Raw genomic sequence first — 20,101 nt, 5'->3', positions numbered from 1 at the left:
CTCTGGGGATCGCTGTGTGAACCTCATCTTGCAGTGAATGGGATTGAGCCGAATGTGATTGAATGGGCTGAAACAGGGTCTGATGGTGGCAGTGTGTGTGAGTGTGTGTGTGTGAAACATTAAGTTGGCTTAAGCGGCCCATCATCCCCACCCGTCCCTTTGATCAATAGCACTGATAGCTCCAATATTATCACCACTTACACACAAACAGACACACACACACACACAAACACAGAGTCACAAAAAAGGTCTATACTTGCGCAGAGGCACATGTGTAGTTTAACTTAAGGCGTGTGTGCATGCATGTGTGTGTCCCTCTAAATAAGACAAGAGACTGAGAGAAACAAATGGCTCTGGTTTTGCTCGTTACTGCACCAGGGGGTTATTAATGGTGTATGTCCGGCTTAAAATGATTGGCTCTGTATTTTGTTTACATAAGCAATATTTAAATTTACACTGGCAATAAATTAAAAAGCAATATATATGTCACATTTCAAAGGGAAAATGGAAAAAAGTCGGCTATAGTTACGAAAACCTCCAAAAGATGAATGTGTTTTGTACTATTTTGCCAAAATATTAGGCAATAAATCAGGGTTAATGGCAGAAGGAAAACACTTCTGAATATATAATAATGGGCAAACAATTATGATGTAGCACACAAAAACAACAACTTAATTTACTTTCAACTCCAAAGGATCCATAATTGTCACTGCAACCAATCCTAACAGTACATAAAGAGAGAATAATGATGAAGCTATTATGGGTTGAATGCAGAGCTCGATACCCACAGACAAAAACGCACTGCTACATATTCATGTTTATGAAAACACACACCTACACTTAGAGCTTCTAAATCTGTGACTGTTAAACAAGATTACTCAACTTCACATGCATTTTCACTCAGTTTGTTGCATTTTAAAATGAAAAGATAGAGTAAGTTAAAAGAAAATGCCCTGAATTTAACCTGTCAGGAAACACTTGCTCATTAGTTATGCAATAGGTTGTTCATGTTGTGTATTGACTATACGATGTGGTTTTTACTGAGCCCAAGAGGATGAGTTGCTGAGAGGGAAAGCATTGGGCTGCACTTTAAATTAAGAACAATAGCAGGAAATTAACTTGCTAGATTACACTAAAAATGCTCATGATTACTTTACAAGCTTTAGGAAAATGGGATTAGAAAGAGAGAGACATTCTGATTGCACTGAAACACTGTATTTTTCCAGGAACAAATAAAAAATCATAAAAATGTGTGTGTGTGTGTGATAGCCAGTACTCTGAACCTAATTTTATGGAAGGAAACAGTTAAAGGCGTCATTTTTAGTTTAGAAAGATTTTTTTTCATTTCTTCCCGATACTGAAAACAAAACCAAATAATTTGATGTTAAGAGAACCACAGCTTACAAAATGTGGCAGCCAATTACTGAACAGCCTTGACTCTCCAAGCCTTGAGTAAACCAGACAGATTAGTAAAAAATAATCTTCTGCACTCCTGACGTGTAACTGCTTGATATTTTTTTTTTATTTGTCTCGGGGTCAGCTTTTGTTTTTCCATCTGTTTTTATTTTAATCACTTTCACACAATGCAGCACCGTAACTAATCTAGGTGATATATTTATAGGTATATATTACGTTTCTGCATGGTATTGCAGGAGATGTGTAATGGCATTACAAGTTTTCCTTTTCATTTGTGCTGCATACTTCTGTGGTAAGTCCTTGATGTTTTTTTTTTTCAATTTGTTTTGCTTGTTTCTTTCAGCCTTTTCACTTAAGCTGACACTCTTACATCATGCTGGTAATGAATGTGCGTTGCACCTGACTAATAAAGTGAAGTACACAGACCTGATGGTCTTTTGCAGGAAATGCTACCCTGTGGATTCAACACCGTGCCCATGCTTCTGCAAAGATCCTTAAGGCAGATAAGAGTCAGATGATCTGGGCACAAAAGAAACCTGACATATCCTATCTGACACTGTCGGTGGAGTTAAACATGTAAGCAGCGCCTCGCCTTTACTTCATGTTCTACATTTCTGCTGACGACAGTAACTTGGTCAATCAAGAAAAAGGCTTTTGATCTCTTCTCTCTTCCTCTAGCTAAAAGTAGATTACCTGTAGACATTCACCATACAGCGATAGTGAATGGTGTGGGCAGGTCAGGTAATCATAATAATAATATAATAGCTAGCTAATTGTCAGAGGTTCCATTCAAGTGTTTGCCTGCAGTGAGGTCACAGAGGTCTGTTTGTTTGGAATAAGCAACATACACAATGAAGACAGAGACAGATCACATCAATAGAAATTTGAGGAATAAAGGGCAAATGGCTCATTGTATTTTACATCAAAAAGCCGTCAATTCTTGAATAAGGCCTTTGGTTGAAATGACATATCAAGGAAAAACCAAGCTAATTAACTGATGAATATTAATGAAGCCTGCGCTGTGGTGCTCAGTTTTCCTCCCACACACTAAAAAATAATTAAACATCACTATGCATGCAAATAGTGATATGGTGGATACTGTGATCACCCAGCAAAAATTAAGAAAAAAATAAGCCAACTGTACAGCTCTGACTTTAATGGTCTTCCTGTTTTTAGATAGTAGTTTTAGTATCTGATAGCCTGTAGCAATGGCTTACACACACACCTACACACACACATTTTTTTTCTCACTGACCCAAATGTTGCCATCTTGGTGATATGGTTTCCAGTTCCTTCCCGTGTCGCTGTAGAGGAGACGGTACCGCGTTGTCCAGTCGGAGCTGCTGTAGCGACCCTGCGTTGCTATGGCGCTCACTTGCTTTCTGGAACCCAGGTCCACCTGTAGCCACTGGTAATGGTCACTGTCCAGAGGAGACCATCCACCTGCACCTGCAGAGTCAGTGACATTTTTAGAATGAGTGAGGTGTCAAAGGTTGTTTTCAAATTTCTTACATTCCTTCAACAGTATCTAGTCTGTGGATTTTAAGGCTTGCCACATAAACACATACATTATTAACAAAAACTGCCTGTTGCACGTATGGCTGAGTTGCTGCTGTCCACGAGCACAGAGGCAACACCGTACATCCACAATGATATTTTACAAAGGGAATGACGAGTTATAGTCTGTCCCATTGTTAATGGTCAGTGTCCAGCAGATATCAGCGGGAAATTTGCTTCTGTAATAGCATGGGAGATGCAATGTTTTATTAAGAGCTTTGCATACAGGGCAGAAGCCTACTGGCTATAAAGTTGTTTCACAAGAATAACGATTACACTCTTCTTCACATTCATAATCACGCACTCAACACGGCAGAAGCCTCGACTTACAGAGGAGTGGCATTATTGGGCATGACATTTCAGGATGGATTCCTTTTTTATATTGGTATTCAAGGCATATGACATTTTATAAATGCTGAAGAGCCCTCTGCCATGCACATAAGCAGGGACATGTTCGGTTTCAGCTCAAAGATGATACTGGTCGAGAATGAAACTGAGGATGTATCTACTGGTGTGGCATGGGTGACAGCTGCCAACCCCCCCACACAAAAAAGTGAAAATGCAAATGTCAAGCACAAATTCAATCCTTTTCATACTGACAGTTACATATGGTTATCTCCACTTATTTCCAGTGAAGCTCTGGGTTTATGTGCATCATTGAGTGCAGAGTGAATGTGGAATGTGCATTTTCATTTTCAGGGCACACATTGTCAAAATAGCTTTTTTCTTTTCTTCTTTTTTCTTTTTTTTTTTTTTTTTACAAGTCTCAATGGACAATAAGGACAGGGTAGACTTCTAAGTGAAAATATTTGACCATCCTTTTAACCATTTGAATAGAGCACGGAAGGTATCTATCAAGTTTAATTTTTATGAACTCCTTCACAGGCAACAAAGTTTGAAAACATTTTTCCAAGGTGAAAAATTGCCCTGACGAAAATAACCATCTCTGAAAGCATCAAAGAAGAGTGTTTCAATACTATTTTCCCATGGCTACACTGTTGACTGTTGGAATAGATGGTTGTGTTTATCTCGTAATCCACTCAGTGGCAGTCTGTGTCCTTGTGTCAGCCTGGAACCTCATGGCTCTGTCTATATTTCCAGACAGACACTCATGTGTCCTCCAAAGGTTGGTCCCACTTCACTCCTCCAGGTGTCTACCTGAGGGAGGGCCACACTCCCCTGGACCTTGCAGTGTAAATGAGCCTCAGGTTAAATGAGGCAGAAACAAAAGAGCATGGCAACTGCTTGGCAGAAGGCTAAGAAAGACGATGGGCACGATCCCACTGACATGATTTCATCTGCTATTAAATTGTAAGAACAAAAACACAGGCTCAATGCCAAAATTTTGTATGGAGGCAACTGCGAGAGAAGTCAGTGTGAGAAACACGAAGAAAAAAGAAGACAGAGTGAATAAAACACATGAGAGTAGCGCACACTTTTGCAGTCACACACGCACATACACACCAAGCATTGAAGATGTATCAGTGCAATAAACAGCCAAGCCTGTGACAGAATGCTACTGTGAAATGATTATTGGGAAGAGTGGGTGGTGGACGGTCTGTGAACTGGCCATGTCATGGCCGTCTCCTTTGATTCTCTGTGATGGATTTTTTTTTTTTTTTCTAAAGGACACAAATACAGATAAGAATGTGACAGGCTTGAAAGCACAAGTGAAGGAGAGTGACTGATTTGAAAATGACAGGGAGCGAGCGAAAACAGAAACATGGGGACAAAGTAAGAGAAAGGGAGGGAGTCAGATCAAGAAAGTACGAGGGAGTCGGAGAAGAGCCCCAAGTGTAGCGGAGGAGGCATGAGAGATGATAGTCTTATAATAAAATAGAGGGTGAGGCAGTTTGCGATGTATCCCTCCACGACAAAAATCCTATATCTTATCCAATTACAGAGCCATTACACTCCAGCCCCGGCCTTGACAGATAACCAGGCCGGTATCAGTGGAAACGTCAATACCTCAAAAACCCGTTGCAGCAAAGCCATTCCCTTGGGGGGATAAAACACTATCAAAAGGAGGAGGGGGTGAGGAATTGGGTATGGAAGGGTTGGGGTGATTACGATAAGTAAACAGATAGTATAAAATAAAGATTAAGAAAACAAGCAGAGCGGACAATGACCAAGGAAGTGTGACACCACAAACAAGATCAAAGGATAGGCTGTCGACAGAATGACGCGAAAGTGTGTTCTGAGAGGGTGACAAGAGAGAGGATGCAGAAAAATGAAAACACGGGAGCATGTGAGCGACGAATCTGGTGAGGAGAAGAGGGAGTGATGAGGATTTTATGGCTCTGTAACTGGGGAGGCCAGAGATGAGATAGCGCGCGTATGGTATGGGGAAAAAAAAAACAAAAAAAAAACAGGACAGACGGGGAGCAAAGCAGTCATGGTAAAGACGGTGATAGATGAGGCCAGATGTGAAGAGTGGAGGAGGAACGGAGCAGAGGGGGAAAGGATGGGAAACTTGGGAGAAAAAAAATAAACTGAACCCATTCAACAGTCTATGGAGAGTTAGATTGCAGGTGGGTCCAAATGACATGGAACTGAGGGCATAGATTGGAAAAGTTATGGATGGAGCTCAGAACAATAGAGAAAAGAGAGAGATGCATGGTTAGAATATATGTGCAATGTATGAGGCCATTACTGTACATTCCTCTATAACAGCGGTACATTGTAGTGGTGGGGATGTTAGCAGAATAAGGATTTCACTATCAGCTCATGTGAAGGCTGATCCTAGATGTGTGGCTCTATTTCTGTACAGTATACATTCTCAAACACTGACAAAGTATGGTAACATGGCAGTTCATCCAATACACAGGTCGTAGCCATCTAGAATAATTCCTAAATATGTTTTGTCAGTATTGTCAGTAAACATATAACCTAAAATCATAATCTCTCAGTGACCAGTAACCAGGTTTGTTGCCTAAAGTTGCCACTCAGAAACACAAAGCAAAGAAGTTATCAAACATTTGCACACTGTGTGGGGGTCACGTAAACTGGTGGCTGGGAACCGATATTTAAACCTCCAATACTGTCTGGCCTGTGCTGTATATGCTACAGCCACAGCGACCACGGCGCCTGTTAAAATAGGCATTCGAAACTGAACATTGTGTGGATATCAAAAAAACACAATAGAGTGCATTGGTATGCGACATGACTACACATTTCTATCTGTATTCTCCACCTCAGCCACTTCACACAGCCCCAGAATTTCTTGAGAACTTTTGGGATCTTCCATTAACAACCTGTATACCATACATCCCCTGTCCCACACACACCAGTACACTGACACCAGCCCTCAGCCAAGATGGGAATATTGCCGTTCACCTTTAAATATTTCTACTTGTACCTGAATCTTTACCTGAACCTGTATATACCTGCATCTCAGTCATGTTAACCTGTTACCTCTGTTTGAACCTGCTGTCTGCACCTGTAAGCCGGTTTAACTGCATTATTTATGGTATGGGTAATTTTATTAAACATGCTCTAGTTGTGAGTCTGCGTCTTCCCCGTTGCCTCGTAAATAAACCATGACAGTATAGGTTTATGGATTACAGCATGTGTTGCTGATGGGAGACAGTACCTGTGCAGCTGAGAGTACATCTACAGTGCTGTATGAGTTTGACACCGTATCAAATGCACAATAAAACCACAAGAGATGTTTCACTAACTCTAGCTCTAACTCTGGGTTTGTAGCACAATCGCTCATCTTTTGTCCCGACAATCCAAAACTAAACATTATAATTGCAGCATTTACATTACAATTTAACGTACCAAAAAAATCGCACAAGTTTATATCGCCATTGCAGTACACTGCTGGCTGATGTTGCATGGTGTTGCGTCAAAAGTTGCGCTCAACTTTTCTGACGGGCAGATCTGCCTCTCTGTGACAGAGCCCGACTCCGCGGTGTGTCACTGAAGTAAATGAGGAGGGCGCCTTTTTGAAGAGGTGCTTCTGTGGGTTTGAACATGGCTTAGAGGGGTGAATGAAAGGACAGGGTGATGGGTAAGGCAAGAGGGGTTGGAGAGGACGAGATAGAGTAGGAGGCATGTTAAGGTTACAGGGTTACCAGAAGTAACAGATGGGAATGAGAGAAAGATAGATGGATTGAAAAGTCCACAGAGACGTAAAGGTTCAAAAGATCGTGCGAGTGATGGCAAGCATTTGGGAAAGGCGGACTAAAAAGAGGAATGAGCGAAGAGAGCTGTGGCTAAAGAGATGGATGTTAGAGGTCAGCGGAGGAACAAGGGACAAGAATAAAGGAAGGAAAAGAAGGGAACCAGAGAAGTGAGATTGGCAAGTGCTGTCAAAGACTGGAGAGGAGAGGAGAGGAGAGGGCTTGAAAAGAAGAACAGATGAGAGGTGAGAGGGGAGGAGGGGCAGCTTGACAGAGGTTAGGAGGAGGGTGAGGAGTGATATATATAAAAAAAGAAAAGAACAGAGGTGCAGTGAAAGGTGAGAGCCGGAGGGAGAAAGCGCAAAGAGGTTGACAGAGTAGAGTGGAGATGGAGGAGGAGGCTGGCGGTGGGGAAGTGGAAGATGAGAGAGAGTAAGAGAGGGGCAACATCAGCGAAAGAAAAAGGAGGAAAGGAATAGGAGGAGAAAGAGGAGGGGTGGAGCGCCGGGGGAATGTCGCTGTTCTCTCACCTGTCACACGCACAGATGTTTGGGGAGGGGAGGAAGAGCGGGAGGAGGACAGGGGAGAGAACAGGGGGAGCAGAGAAGGTCAAAGAAACCACCTCTGAGGAAAGCGACGAAGAGAGGGAGAAAGGAAGATAACATGGAGGAAAAGATCAGGAGATAGAGCTCAGGACAAAGATTTGAGAAGAAGTACGATCCAAGAGAAAGACAGAGAGAATAAAACATTGAAAGGGAAACGGGATAAGAGTAGAGGAGCACTGCCACACAGATCTCTCTCCACTAGAACTGATAAAAAGTCCTGAAACTACTGCTGAATAAAAGACATTTAGAGCACCCATTTGTGCATGTTTGTGTATGTTTTGACAATGAGGCATTAAGTGGGGTGAGAATTAGAAAAAAAAATAAAAATTCAAGATTGTGATAAAAGATTTGTTATTTAATCCATTTATATGCATTATTTCTACAGTCTTCAGTCAACCAAAAAAATAAATAAAAAATTAAAATATTAAATAAAATATCCCCCGCTTCAGCTTTCAGAATGTGAAGCTGTGGCGTTCTCTCCTATTTCATGCCCAGTACGTAATTGTAAAGTAAAAACTTGGACTATTGATCGATAACAAAAGCATGTTGAAGCGCCACGCTGGCATCCAAACATTAATTGATCAATAATTAAAAAACAAACAGATAAATCAATAAAAGCCCAGTCAGACAGATTTAACATTCTTTAATGAATATACAAAAAAATAAAGAAAAGAAAAAATGCAATCAGAGTTTTGCACACCAGGGAAATTCACTGGTATTGATGATCTTAGCAATGCATCAGCCCATTCTGCAATGGCTTAACATCCATTTGTAAGGAAGAGCTTTATCTCCAATGGCTACGTTATATCCTTATAATGCATTTAAATTGTTAAATGGTTCCTGTGGCAATGCTGATGCTGGCATTTCCAAAGAACAGCATGTTAGAAATCAGATTAATCTGCTACGTGAAAGCCACCCCGGTGAAACTGTCTCTGTGCGATGCCCTTCACAGGTGTGCACTGGCCAAATGTAATTCACACAGAGAGACTCCTTTTGAGATAAAAGAAGCCAACGGAGGCTGAAAAACATGCCCGTTTTTTTCTCCACGCTTGCAAAACAAAGTTCAGGCTATCAGCGATGACACAGATAACCCTATATTGTAGCCGTGGGAGCAGCGGCGGTAATACAGTCAGAATCAGACTGATATTTGTACTGATTCGACCATAGATATTCTCACATAGATAAATGCATTTGTGCATATTTGTATGTGCGCACACACAGACACAAACACGCCAGCACACACACACACACCGGTGGTGGGAGCGTTTTTTATCGCTTGTTTATTTTTTCAGCGGCATGAAGGCGGCATCTGTAGACTGCAAACAAAGTGCCAATAGAAAGTTAGCTATTGCCCATTTCTCATGAAAAACCACGACAATGGAAACAGTAAAAGCCACAAAAAGTCATCTTGGGAATGCGGTGGACATAGATAAATGTAGCGACAGTAATGTGCTGACTAAAGAAAGGCAGGGGAACATAACAGAGAGAAAATCAAACGTGGGTGTGCCCTCCGGGAGCTATAGCCAAAAGCGTCTGTCTTTTGTCGTCAACCGTCAACCAACGCAATCTATGTGGATATATTTCTCGTATCACATCACTCACAGCTCAATTCAAACTGTCTGAGGAAGCCTCAGCTACATGTCATTAGACTAGACCACAAGCAAGGATATGAAAGCTCCCTTTGGTTGCTTTGAACGTGAATCAAACACTGTTCCACAGTCTCAGCAAGTCTCACCACCGTTCTTTCCTCTGCTCTGTTCAGGCTGTCAAGTTGACTCCCTCTGTTGTTCCTAGTAGAGCAAGATGATCACAGCTCACCTAATTGGACAAGTCACAGGGTTGTCCATCGCTCTTGGGCAGTGAACACGAAAAACACACAAACGGTACAGCGTGTGAATATAATCCGTGAACAGTAAGAATCTGAACTCAAGTGTGAACATCTCAGCATGTGTGTATGATGACAAAAAAAAAAGTGTCTTAACTTCTACAGCCCAGCAGGGAAATGGGAAAAATATGTGGTTTAATTCAACTGTCTGCCTGGGTAAATGGCTTTTACAGCACTGACGGTAGAAAAATGAGCCCAGCCAAGGAGAGAAAAGAGTAAACAATGGAGAAAAGCACGAGGAGCAAGTGAGCAACAGAACGGGAACAAAAGAGGAGATCTAACAAGTGTAAGTGACTGAGAGAGTACAAAAAAGGAGATCAAGACTCATAAAACACACGAGTAAAGACCCAAGTTCCGAGAGTAGGCATGGTGAGAATTTGGACGAGAGCAGCCGGTGACAGGCGTGACACACAAATAAAAGTGACATCGGCAAAGCCGCGCATCAAACAAGAAAACATCTCTCCTCTGTCTCCCCTCCTCTCAGTGTGGGAGTGTGTGTGGGTGGCAGCGCACACAGAACAGAATTTTGCTTCCGTGCGTTTAAACCCTTTCCTTGTCCGCCTTTACGTTTGTTTGCTCCAGCGCCCAGGAGAACGTGTGCGAGCATGTTTATCAAGGTTGCCGTTTTTGAAACAAAACCACATTAACAGAAAATACAACATCTTAATTAATTAAAATGTTACGTCGCCGGAAAGAGGGAGAAGAGAGAAAACAGCTGGTTAGCCCTCTGCTGGTACTTCATCTTTCTGTCATGGAGCATTGGGAGCGGATGGAGACGGAGTAATTTAATTAGGAGCGGACCGCCATTATCGATGGATGGCTGCAACGGCTAGAGACATCAAACAACTTCGCCAGATGACGGAGAGTGAAAAGCAACGCGTGAAGAAGGGGGGGGGATCTGGTTAATTGTGCAGCAAGTCAGAGCACAATTGTGCTGCAGCACCGTGACACATCGCGTCTGAATATGAGGGGAATACAGTGCAACTTAATAAAACTTTAGAAAAACTTTGAAAAGTATGTATCGGGGTGAGAATGTGAGAGAAGGAAAAAAAAATAGATAATGAGGTCTGGGAAGAAAGAAAGGGGACAGGCTGAGAAAATGGAGTGTGGGATTGAGAACGTTACTGTAGAAAATAGAAAGTGTATGGAGGGAAAATGAGACGGAGAAGGAGAAAGGGGAGACGAGCGAATGTGACGGAGGGTAGAGGGGAACGAGGCAGAGCAGAGTACAGAGACACGCAGAGGAAGAGGGATAAGCCGAGACAGACGAGGAGAAGAGAAAATGGAATATAAAGATCAGTGGCCACGTGATTGTGATTAGAAGCTCAATCTCATGCTTGGCCACGTCGGCACGGCGCGGCAACGTGCGTGCATATACGCGCATGCCTTCCGGGGATATCCACGCACACACCATCGGTTCACCAATTGCTCTCTCACTTCCTTCACAAATAGAAGGTGTTCATTGTTCTCTTGTGTGCCCAAAGCCCAAATCACTTTTTGACAAGTTTCCTATGTGACTGAAGGCTATGTAAAGCAACTCATTATCAAGTGCAGTTTCCAAAGCAGATCCAGAGGTGAGAAGAAGATGCGCCTGCGTGAACATTTGATTGATCCCATTTCTTTGTATGATTAAGACTTGAGACCCCACTGTAAAATTTGCAGCTGACTTTCAGTATTTGCACAATTTTGGCTAATATTTCAACCACACATGACTTAGCATTAATCAATACATCATTATTAATCATACAGTTTTAGCATCAAATCAAAAAAAGAAAAAAATCATAATTGTCCTCTTATCTGTAGTGCTGTTCATCCATCTGGATTGTGTTGTTGCATGCCGCTGAGTTTTGGAGTGATACCAGCTGCAGAGATATCTCGTGATTTCTCGGAAGAGACATCAGTGTGAAGTTGTTCAAAAGTATTTTTTGCCGCTTTAAGGCAAATGCCAAATCTAGTTTCATCTTTTTCTAGAGAAGGCAGCCTTTCCCTACAGCCAGTACAGCCAAACTCGGCATCTCACACCAAAACATTCTAGACGGATACATAGAACTACAGGTGAGAGAAGAATGATAATAGACTAATAATAAGAACGCAATTTTGATTTGGGTGAACTGTCCTTTTTTGTGTTCCTTGCTAATTTTCACATCTTTTTTCCTTTTGTCTAGACTCACCCTTTCAAGAACCTGCCTTTCACTCTCTCCATGTCTTCTATTCCTCTCTTGCCTCCTCTTTTCACTTCATTAAATCCCCTCCTCTCTCCTTTGCCATCACCCTCTCCACGCTTCCTCTACTTTAACCTGTATCCACAGGGCATCTGTCTTCAGCTGGCTGGACCGAACACAGCCTTGTGAGAGGTGCAGATCACAGCTCGTGTAGTTGCTATGTGACTGCTACAAACCATTTGGAGCTCATCACTGTTTTGTCAAAAGTTAAAGGAAAATCTCTTTAAAACTTTTCTGGCATGTAGCCTTATTTTTAGGGCCAGACTTGTCAAAGTGTCATGTGAATTTGAGTTTCACTTGTTTTCACAGTCTGGTCTTAAAGGGGCATTCCAGCGTTTTAGATGCCAATGTCAATTCACCAGTCATAGGAAGTATTACTCAGCCAAAGACAACAGTTGTCTAATTTCCTCTGTGGCTTGGGAGGAGCAGTGCCAAGTCTAAGAAAATCTAAGGAGGAAACTGATCTCTCAGAAATTTTGGTGGCTTGGAGTTTGACAGACGTGGGCGTTTACCAGACACACAAGGTCTGAAATGCCTCCGAAAGACACAATTTCCAAGAGACACGATTTAGTTGCTTCAATGAAATTGCTTTTACAAACTAGGGACTTAAAATAAAATATCTTATCTTTTGTAGCATTAGTCCCCAAGCCACAAGCCTACAGTAGTGATCCTATGTGGTTGAGAAGTTTAACATGACATATGAGTAAAAAGATGCTGTTTTTACTTTGTCTCTCTCTCTCTCTCTCTCTCTCTCTCTCTCTCTCTCTCTCTCTCTCTCTCTCTCTCTCTCTCTCTCTCTCTCTCCACCCAAGGACTTTGGCTAGAAGGTGGTGGGCTAACCTCCCTGTCAGCCTCACATTCTTGAGATATGCCAAGTCTTATTCAAGAAGCAGCAGCAAGGAGAGACAGCGAGGGGGTAGGAGAATGTACATTTGAGGGAGAGCAGACGAAGAGCCATGGCCATGAGAGAGAAGAGCAGGGGTCGAGGTACGATTGAATGAAAATGGAGAGAAGGGGAGAAGATGAACAAGAGGGAACAAGTGCAAAGAAGGAGGTGGAGGTGGAAAAAGAAATGGTAGAAACGAGAGGGTAAAAAAGTGGAGACTGAGAAGGATGGTTTGAATGAGATAATAACAGATGTAAAGGGGCTAAAAGAGAGATTGAGTAGAGAGAGGCACGGAGACAAAAACAGAATCTTTCTCAGTCAGTTCGGTCTCTTAAACCCAGAGGCAGGAACTGATTTACCCTACTACAAAAATAATACTGGGAAACATCTAGCTCATACTGCTAATGTAACAATAGACTACAGCAGCTGACAATCAGACCGAGTTGGTCTTGAATAAGATGCCATGGGGTAATTTTGGAAATAGCGTTGCATACAGTAACAGCTTGTGATGTATGTTGTTTCACAAATGAATAAAAAAAAGACATTTAGCACAGTGACGATGAGCCTGTCGGTAAAGAATATGGCCCAGACCTGAGGCATTAAGCAAACTTCATCTTCCAAATGAAAACATAAAAAAAGCAGTGAGCACAAGCCATGTGATATAGATATTCGCTACATAACAGCTTATTCAGAAAAGGTGTTTCCAATGCCCAATGATAGTAAACTCTTTCTGGACTCAGGCCTTCTCCATCAACATTTTCAAAGTAAACATTTTAAAATAAGTTAATACATTTTGTCATGACACACCTTACTCTACCTTTACTTGACTAGAACTTGGTGCCTCCGTTGGTCGGGCTGGTTATGTTTCGGTTTGAGGAGTGAGATTGGTTGGGATTAGGGGAAGAATATCAGGCTAAGCCAATCAGAAAATAAATATTGCACACTGGATGGAAACACAGGGAGGGGACCTGAGCCCTGATGCTTTGCTGGCATACATCAGATAGCTGACTGCTGGAAAATCGTTACAGCACCATTTCAACACCCTCTTTCATGCACACACACAGGAACGTGCACCAGAAATGGATATATATACAGACGCACACACTCCAACACACACATGCCTATGGTCCTAAAACTCTAATAGCTGTCAGCTTGCACAACACAAGCTTAATATGAGTGGTGTGTCCCATTGATTTTGTGCCTCCCCTGTTTCATAGCAGTGGGAGATTGGAGAAGATTGGCTTCTCAGCGCACACTCATGCCACTGATGGTACATTTGGCTGCCAAATGTAGCTGCTTGGAGGGACCCCTTTTATGGTATATCTGTGTAGGCATGAGGTTGCGAGCCTGTGTTCTTTTGAATGTGCGTGTTGAAAGTGAGCAGTTCCGTGCTGCTGCTTCTGCTGCCGTGTTGTTTTAAAGAATAAATGTGTGGGCTACAATCCTGTTTTTGTCACTGCAAATATTTTCCAGGTGCTTGTGAATGTTTGGGTATTGACGGAGTGGACTTGTGATCTTCATGCCTCATAGTTTTTGAGAGCGTGTACATGCGTCATTCGCAGACTTGATTGCTTCTTCCCTGGTGTGCCGTTTGTCTACAAATGTTTCACTGACATTCTAAACATGCACAGTATGTACATTTGTTATGCCTGTTTGTTTGCATGCGTGCGGATGCTTATTCATGATGTATGTGCACTTGCACCCTATGGTGTTCTTGTTCTTTTTCTACTTTCTAAGTTAGAAACCGACATGAAAATATCACTGCTGATTTCAGTTCTAGGCAGAAGTTTCATCCATGGCAGATAGAATGAGATTTGATCTTATGAATAGAAAAGCTGATTTAATGAAAAATGTCTAATCGTAGTGGAAAAAGTTTTCTTAGGAAGTAACCTAATCATCTCTCCTCTGCCTTTTCATTTCCCCTCTAATTTTATATTCCACCCTTGTCATATGCTCTATGCTAACGAGGTGATGACCTCATCATCTGAGCACAGTGTCATTATCTAGAGGACACAAAGACATGGAGGATGAGCTAAAACTTTGTGTCCTTTTCCCTTGTTTCGCTCGCTACTTTGACATTTGGCCCAGTATGTATCCATTTCGGGAGACTTACCATTAAGTCAACATCTGATAGAGTTTGTCAATTTATTGCTTTTCATAGTTTTGGCCCAGACTGTCATCGAATGTCCTTTGGATCACTGGAAATTGGAGATGTGTGAGAACTAGGTCTCACTAGACATGCCTGGCTCCTAATTACAAGTCAAAACTGGGAGGTAGTGGAAGAGGGAGAGAGCTGAGTGGTTCTTTTTTTAGGCAGTAAGATACCCACTGCTAAAAAGTTCAGAAAGAGAAAATATCTATGGACATATTCAGGCCAAAGGTTTTTAGCCCTAGTACTTCTAGATTTTGGGGGTTAGCCGCCGGAACAAATGATTGAGTCTGGGTAATGAATCTTGTAATTCTCTCTTAGAATTAGGTAAATCCGCCTCTGGGTCACAGCATTTCACATTTTTAGCCCAAACTCACTCATGTTTTAGTGAGTGACACACTGGTAGATTGATCTGCCATATTCAGACATGCTTATTCTGAGCAACTAGTCCTTCATGGGAGGAAAAATAAGATGACTGACTAAAAGACTAAATGCATGTTACACTGTGTCCATGTGTCACTAACATTTCTGCACAACAACAATCCCCAAGGTACTGGATTTCTATGCTTAACCATTACATATTCCCCAAGAAGCTCCATCCTCGAGGATATTTATCAAAACGGAGCATGTGAGGAAAGAATGCACCAGCTGTGCTGTACATGCACACTCATCCATTATTGCTGTTCTTCATTTCTTTCTTTCTTCTCTGTCTTTCTTTTTTAATTCTTGTTGGTGGGTGTCATTGTTGAAGGCGGGGCACTCCCGTACCTTTTCAGCGATAATTCTACTTCTTATGATTAAACACACCAGATTACCTTGGCTTTATTTGCCAGCTCTGAGCTCTGTTGCCTCAGCTGTAGTGCGACTATATTAGATGGAAAAGTATGAATTATTAATTGTATAAACAGAGAGGGGTGTAATTGTCTGGTCCTATCTCTCACTGCTGTGGACTGATGTGGAAATGAGCCCCAGTCTGAGTCGCTGAGATAATGACTGGAGCTGAGGGAGGGAGGAGAGGGTGGAGGGAGAAATATAGAGAAGAAGTAAGATGAAATAGATGGAAGTGTGCCGCTTTATGCAGGCTTGGACATTTACCTCTCAGTGTGTCATCTATAAAATCAGTCATGAGGATGGATGAACATGAGAGCTCATGCGCATCACACCTCTTTCTGTGTATGTTTGTGCATGTGTGTGTCTACCTCCTCTCCTGTTGAGCTTGGCGTATCCAGGTGCATATCCACTGGAGAAGACGGATGAGCTGGTGAAGGCTGTGTGGGCCAAAGGGGAGGCTAGAGCCTCGTCACACTTCTCTGTGGAGGGAGGATGAATATGAAGACCCAGGGAGAGAGATACATGAGAAGGAAAAAGAAAGAGCAGGAGAGGGAGAAAATGGGACAGTTTGGAAAAAAAAGAAGGGAGGAGAGAAGAAAGACAGAAAATGGTGAACATTAGTATACATTTACATTAATTAGAGAATATGCTCATGAAGGAGTTCCCAGCAAATTCTAAATTACAACTCTGTTAATTAAATGTTAAATAAATGACTTCTAGGATAAGAACTCCTTAACTCAATTCAAGTACTCTCAGCTGAAAAATCTTGAGTCTTGTACTTCTCGCATGGTTTCACTCAGTGCATTGTCTGAAAGAGATGTGCTCACAGAAGGGGAAACACGGGCATAGCTGGAGGTTGTGGAAAGCTGTTTGCGGGTCAAGAACCAAGTTAGGTCAGTCAGACTTGAACCACAGGGGCATTTGAAACATTGCAGAGTTCACTGGTAAGAGTGCACTGCAAAATATCCACGATAACAAGCAACCTGGCCTTGACTTGATGCAGACGCATAAATGATCAGGAAAAGAGGAAAGGTAAAGTGCATTAAGTTAAACCCCGAGCTGCTCTTGTCCCCTCTGATCAGGCTCAGCACAGATTTTGCAATGAGAGCTCTGATCTGTCTTATTCTGCCTTAATTATGCTGCCATAATTAGACAGACAGCACACACGTGACTAGCACTGTCTCGCACAAACACTGAGTGAGTGCGTCAAACAAAACAACGGTGGTAGGCGCCGGCATTTTATCCGGTTATACAAAGACAAAACTGAAACGATTGGATCCAAAGGAGAATGATTAATACATCAAATGCACAAACTCAGCTTATATTGGTGCAAAAATGTGTGCAATCCAGAACTCAGACTCACATTTTAACATTCAAAGAGGAATTACAATATAAGCCTGCCGTCACCTTCAGAATCTATGAAGAGTAAAAGGAATTACGTCTCAGCAAGATTTATAAATATTGTCCATGCATTTATCTTGAATGTCACGCTTGATTTACAGGCTGACCCATTTCAAGTCGATAAGACAGATGCAGCTGACTCAGAACAGTGCTTCCGGGCCTCTCACTAAGACCAGTAAAATGAGTCACATCACACCAGTCCTCAGATCTTTACAGTGGCTTCCGGTTTGTCAAAAAACTGACTTTAGAATACTGCTGTTGGTTTATAAAGCACTGAATGTTCTGATCTGCTGTACCTGTCATAAGATCATCTGGGACAGGTCTGCACACTGTCTCCAGAGTCAAGGCTTAACATGGAGAAGCAGTATTTGAACTGTAAAATGTCTCTTTTGTATTTCAGTCTTCTATTTTACCTGAAAACCTTTTTGAGTTTGTCTTTTTTTTAATCGTCTTTTCCATTGCTTTGCGTATCTTTTATGCCTCGTCTGAATTCGTTTTATGTCTTATGTAAAGAACTTTGAATTGCCTTGTTGTTGAAAGGTGCAATACCAATACATTTGCCTTGTTTTGACTTGCATATTGTCGATTCTTGAATTCCTGAACAAGTGAAATTCCATTTGAAATAGGGATGTATCTCAGGAATTAATATGAATAGAGCTCAAGAAAGAGAACAGCAGGTAACTAGTGTGAATAAACATCTTTTCACTGATGTTTGGGACATTTTGCGGTATGTGCTATTCAATGTATCAAGGTAAAACTGGTGCTTTGTTTTGCATTGTGTTTTTTGTGCTATCCTGTTTTCTTCTACAGCTCCGGTAGAACATTCATATATGATCTCAATCTTATGCTCGAATGTCAGATACTTGTACATTATGAGTTTGCAATGGTTATTTGCGTGAGTCATTCATTCCTTCCCAAAAGAATGAATATTTTAAAACAACAGCTTTTGTTGACCTTTTCCACAGCGCAGTACCTTGAGTGTAATCAAGCAGACTGAGTCCAGAAACACATTACCACCTTTCTAGCTGGATGAACTCTGAACCCAGTGACTTGGTGTGAGCAGGCAAAATAGTCAGAGTGAGTAGTAGTGCAGTAGTGTGCCTAATCCAAACTGACCTCAGTATCAACGTGCAACTCCCTCTACTCTCAAAAAATATCTTGTGAAAGCTATAAAGACACAAAAACCGGCCACAAGGTCACAAAAGTCACCTCGGACAAATGCACAAATACATATTCCTGACATGCAGGCACACAGTCATTAAGTAGTTGTCCTTCCTTTATTTCAATTCCCCCTTCACTCACTCATACACACAAACACACTCTTTCAGTACATTATGTGTCACGCAGAGAGAAATTGTGAATGGTCTGTCAGGCCAGGTAGAGGCAGTCAATAGCTCTCTGTCGTTCCAAGAAAGAATTGTTTGTGCTTCTGTGCATGTGTGTGTACAGTATCTATGCGTGTCCGTAGCACACTGAGGTTGCGTTTCTGTATGGAAGGGGAAATGGTCTGCAGCCTCCCTCGTGGCATACGAGAGAGGTATATATATAACATGACTGCCAGTTTTGGCAGATGCACACACATATTCTTTATAAACACACAAAAAGAAATGAGGTCTCTGGAACATTGACTTTGGACTGGCGTAGAATATTCAGTGTCTGGCTCACCACTGCAGACATAAGCAGTGATATACTGTACACTAGAGGGGTATATTCTGTATATTCGGGCACAACATTAAAACCACCTGCCTAGTATTTCGTAGGTCCCCCCTCATGCTCCCAAAATAGCATCCCATAGATGCTCAATCAAATGTGATCTGCAGAACTGATGGGCCAAATCAACACCAAGTCAGCATTTGTCATGTTCCTAAAACCATTCCTGAAAAATACTTGCTGTATGACAGGGCATATCATCCTGCTGAAAGAGGTGACTGCCATCGGGGAATACTGAGTTTGCAACAACGTTTAGGGAGGTGGCATGTGCCAAATCAAAATGGACATGAATGTCAGGGGTCAAGGTTTCCAAGCGAACATCACCCGGAGCATCACACTGCCTAGACCAGCTTGCCAACTTTCCATATTACATCCTGGTGCACACACAGTGACACACACAAATACATAACCATCCACATGATCTACAATAAAAGGTGACTCAACAGACCAGGCCACCTTTTTCCATAGTTTCATGGTCCAGTTCTAATACTCTAGTGTCAGTTTAGGCACTTTCAGTAGGGTCAGCATGGGTACCCTGACTGGTATATAGCTACGCAGCGCCATATGCAGCAAGCTGCAAAGCACTGTCTGTGCAGACACCTTAAAGTGAATCTCTCACCAAAATGCAACTGAGGCTTTTTTTGTGAATTTATATGAGTCAAACTTTGGTGTAAAAGCATAATTAACAGTCCTCCAGGTTATGTTATTCTGAAATCAATACTTCTTGGCTGCAATGACAACTGGGAGCGGAACAAGCTACTGCTAAGGTGAGTTGTTCAAAAATGTTCTTTTTATCAAACTCTGTGTAAACAAACAATGTTCTCAATGCTCGTGTTCATGTGTAGAGACCCTGGTGATACTACAAGCAAAGTTTCATGTTGTGTCGAGCCTTGTTAGTGTTTTAAAAAATAGCGATTTTGATGCTATCGTAAAAGTGCCCCTAGGACTCCCATTGAAAATGAGCTTGACCCAAAAACAACAATACGGTCAATCTTAAAAGTGCCTCTTTCGTAATTATGCTTTTATACGAAGGTTTGACTCATACACATTCACAAAAAAAGCCTAGGTTGCATTTTGGCGAGGGTTTTACTTTAATATCATAACCTGAATCCACTTTTTCAGCAATTTGTGCTGCAGTAGCTCTTCAAACAGATCGGACGAGGTGAGCTAGCATCTGCTCCTGATGTGCATTAATGACACCTGGGCACCAATGAGCCTTGGGCAGCCTTGACCCTGCTGTCCTACATTGAACCACTTTTGGTAGGTACTTACCACTGCATAACATTAACACTATACAAGTCCTGTCATTTTC

General features: G+C 41.9%; 1 protein-coding gene across 2 annotated transcripts in view; it reads right to left on the bottom strand.

The window, feature by feature from the left end:
- Positions 1-20,101, bottom strand: part of cntnap2a (contactin associated protein 2a) — a 309,254-nt gene that overhangs the window by 164,126 nt on the left and 125,027 nt on the right. For both annotated transcript variants that reach the window (XM_037079757.1, XM_037079758.1), the window contains exons 2-3: positions 16,047-16,157; positions 2,672-2,865 (exon numbers count right to left, since the gene is read on the bottom strand). In XM_037079757.1, the coding sequence (XP_036935652.1) occupies positions 2,672-2,865; positions 16,047-16,157 (305 nt within the window). The remainder of the gene's footprint in view (positions 1-2,671; positions 2,866-16,046; positions 16,158-20,101) is intronic.

Source organism: Acanthopagrus latus, chromosome 19 (assembly GCF_904848185.1).
Source record: "Acanthopagrus latus isolate v.2019 chromosome 19, fAcaLat1.1, whole genome shotgun sequence".
In the NCBI taxonomy this organism is placed as follows: domain Eukaryota; kingdom Metazoa; phylum Chordata; class Actinopteri; order Spariformes; family Sparidae; genus Acanthopagrus; species Acanthopagrus latus.
The sequence above is the reverse complement of the archived record's forward strand: the minus strand, read 5'-3'. Positions and strand labels throughout refer to the sequence as shown.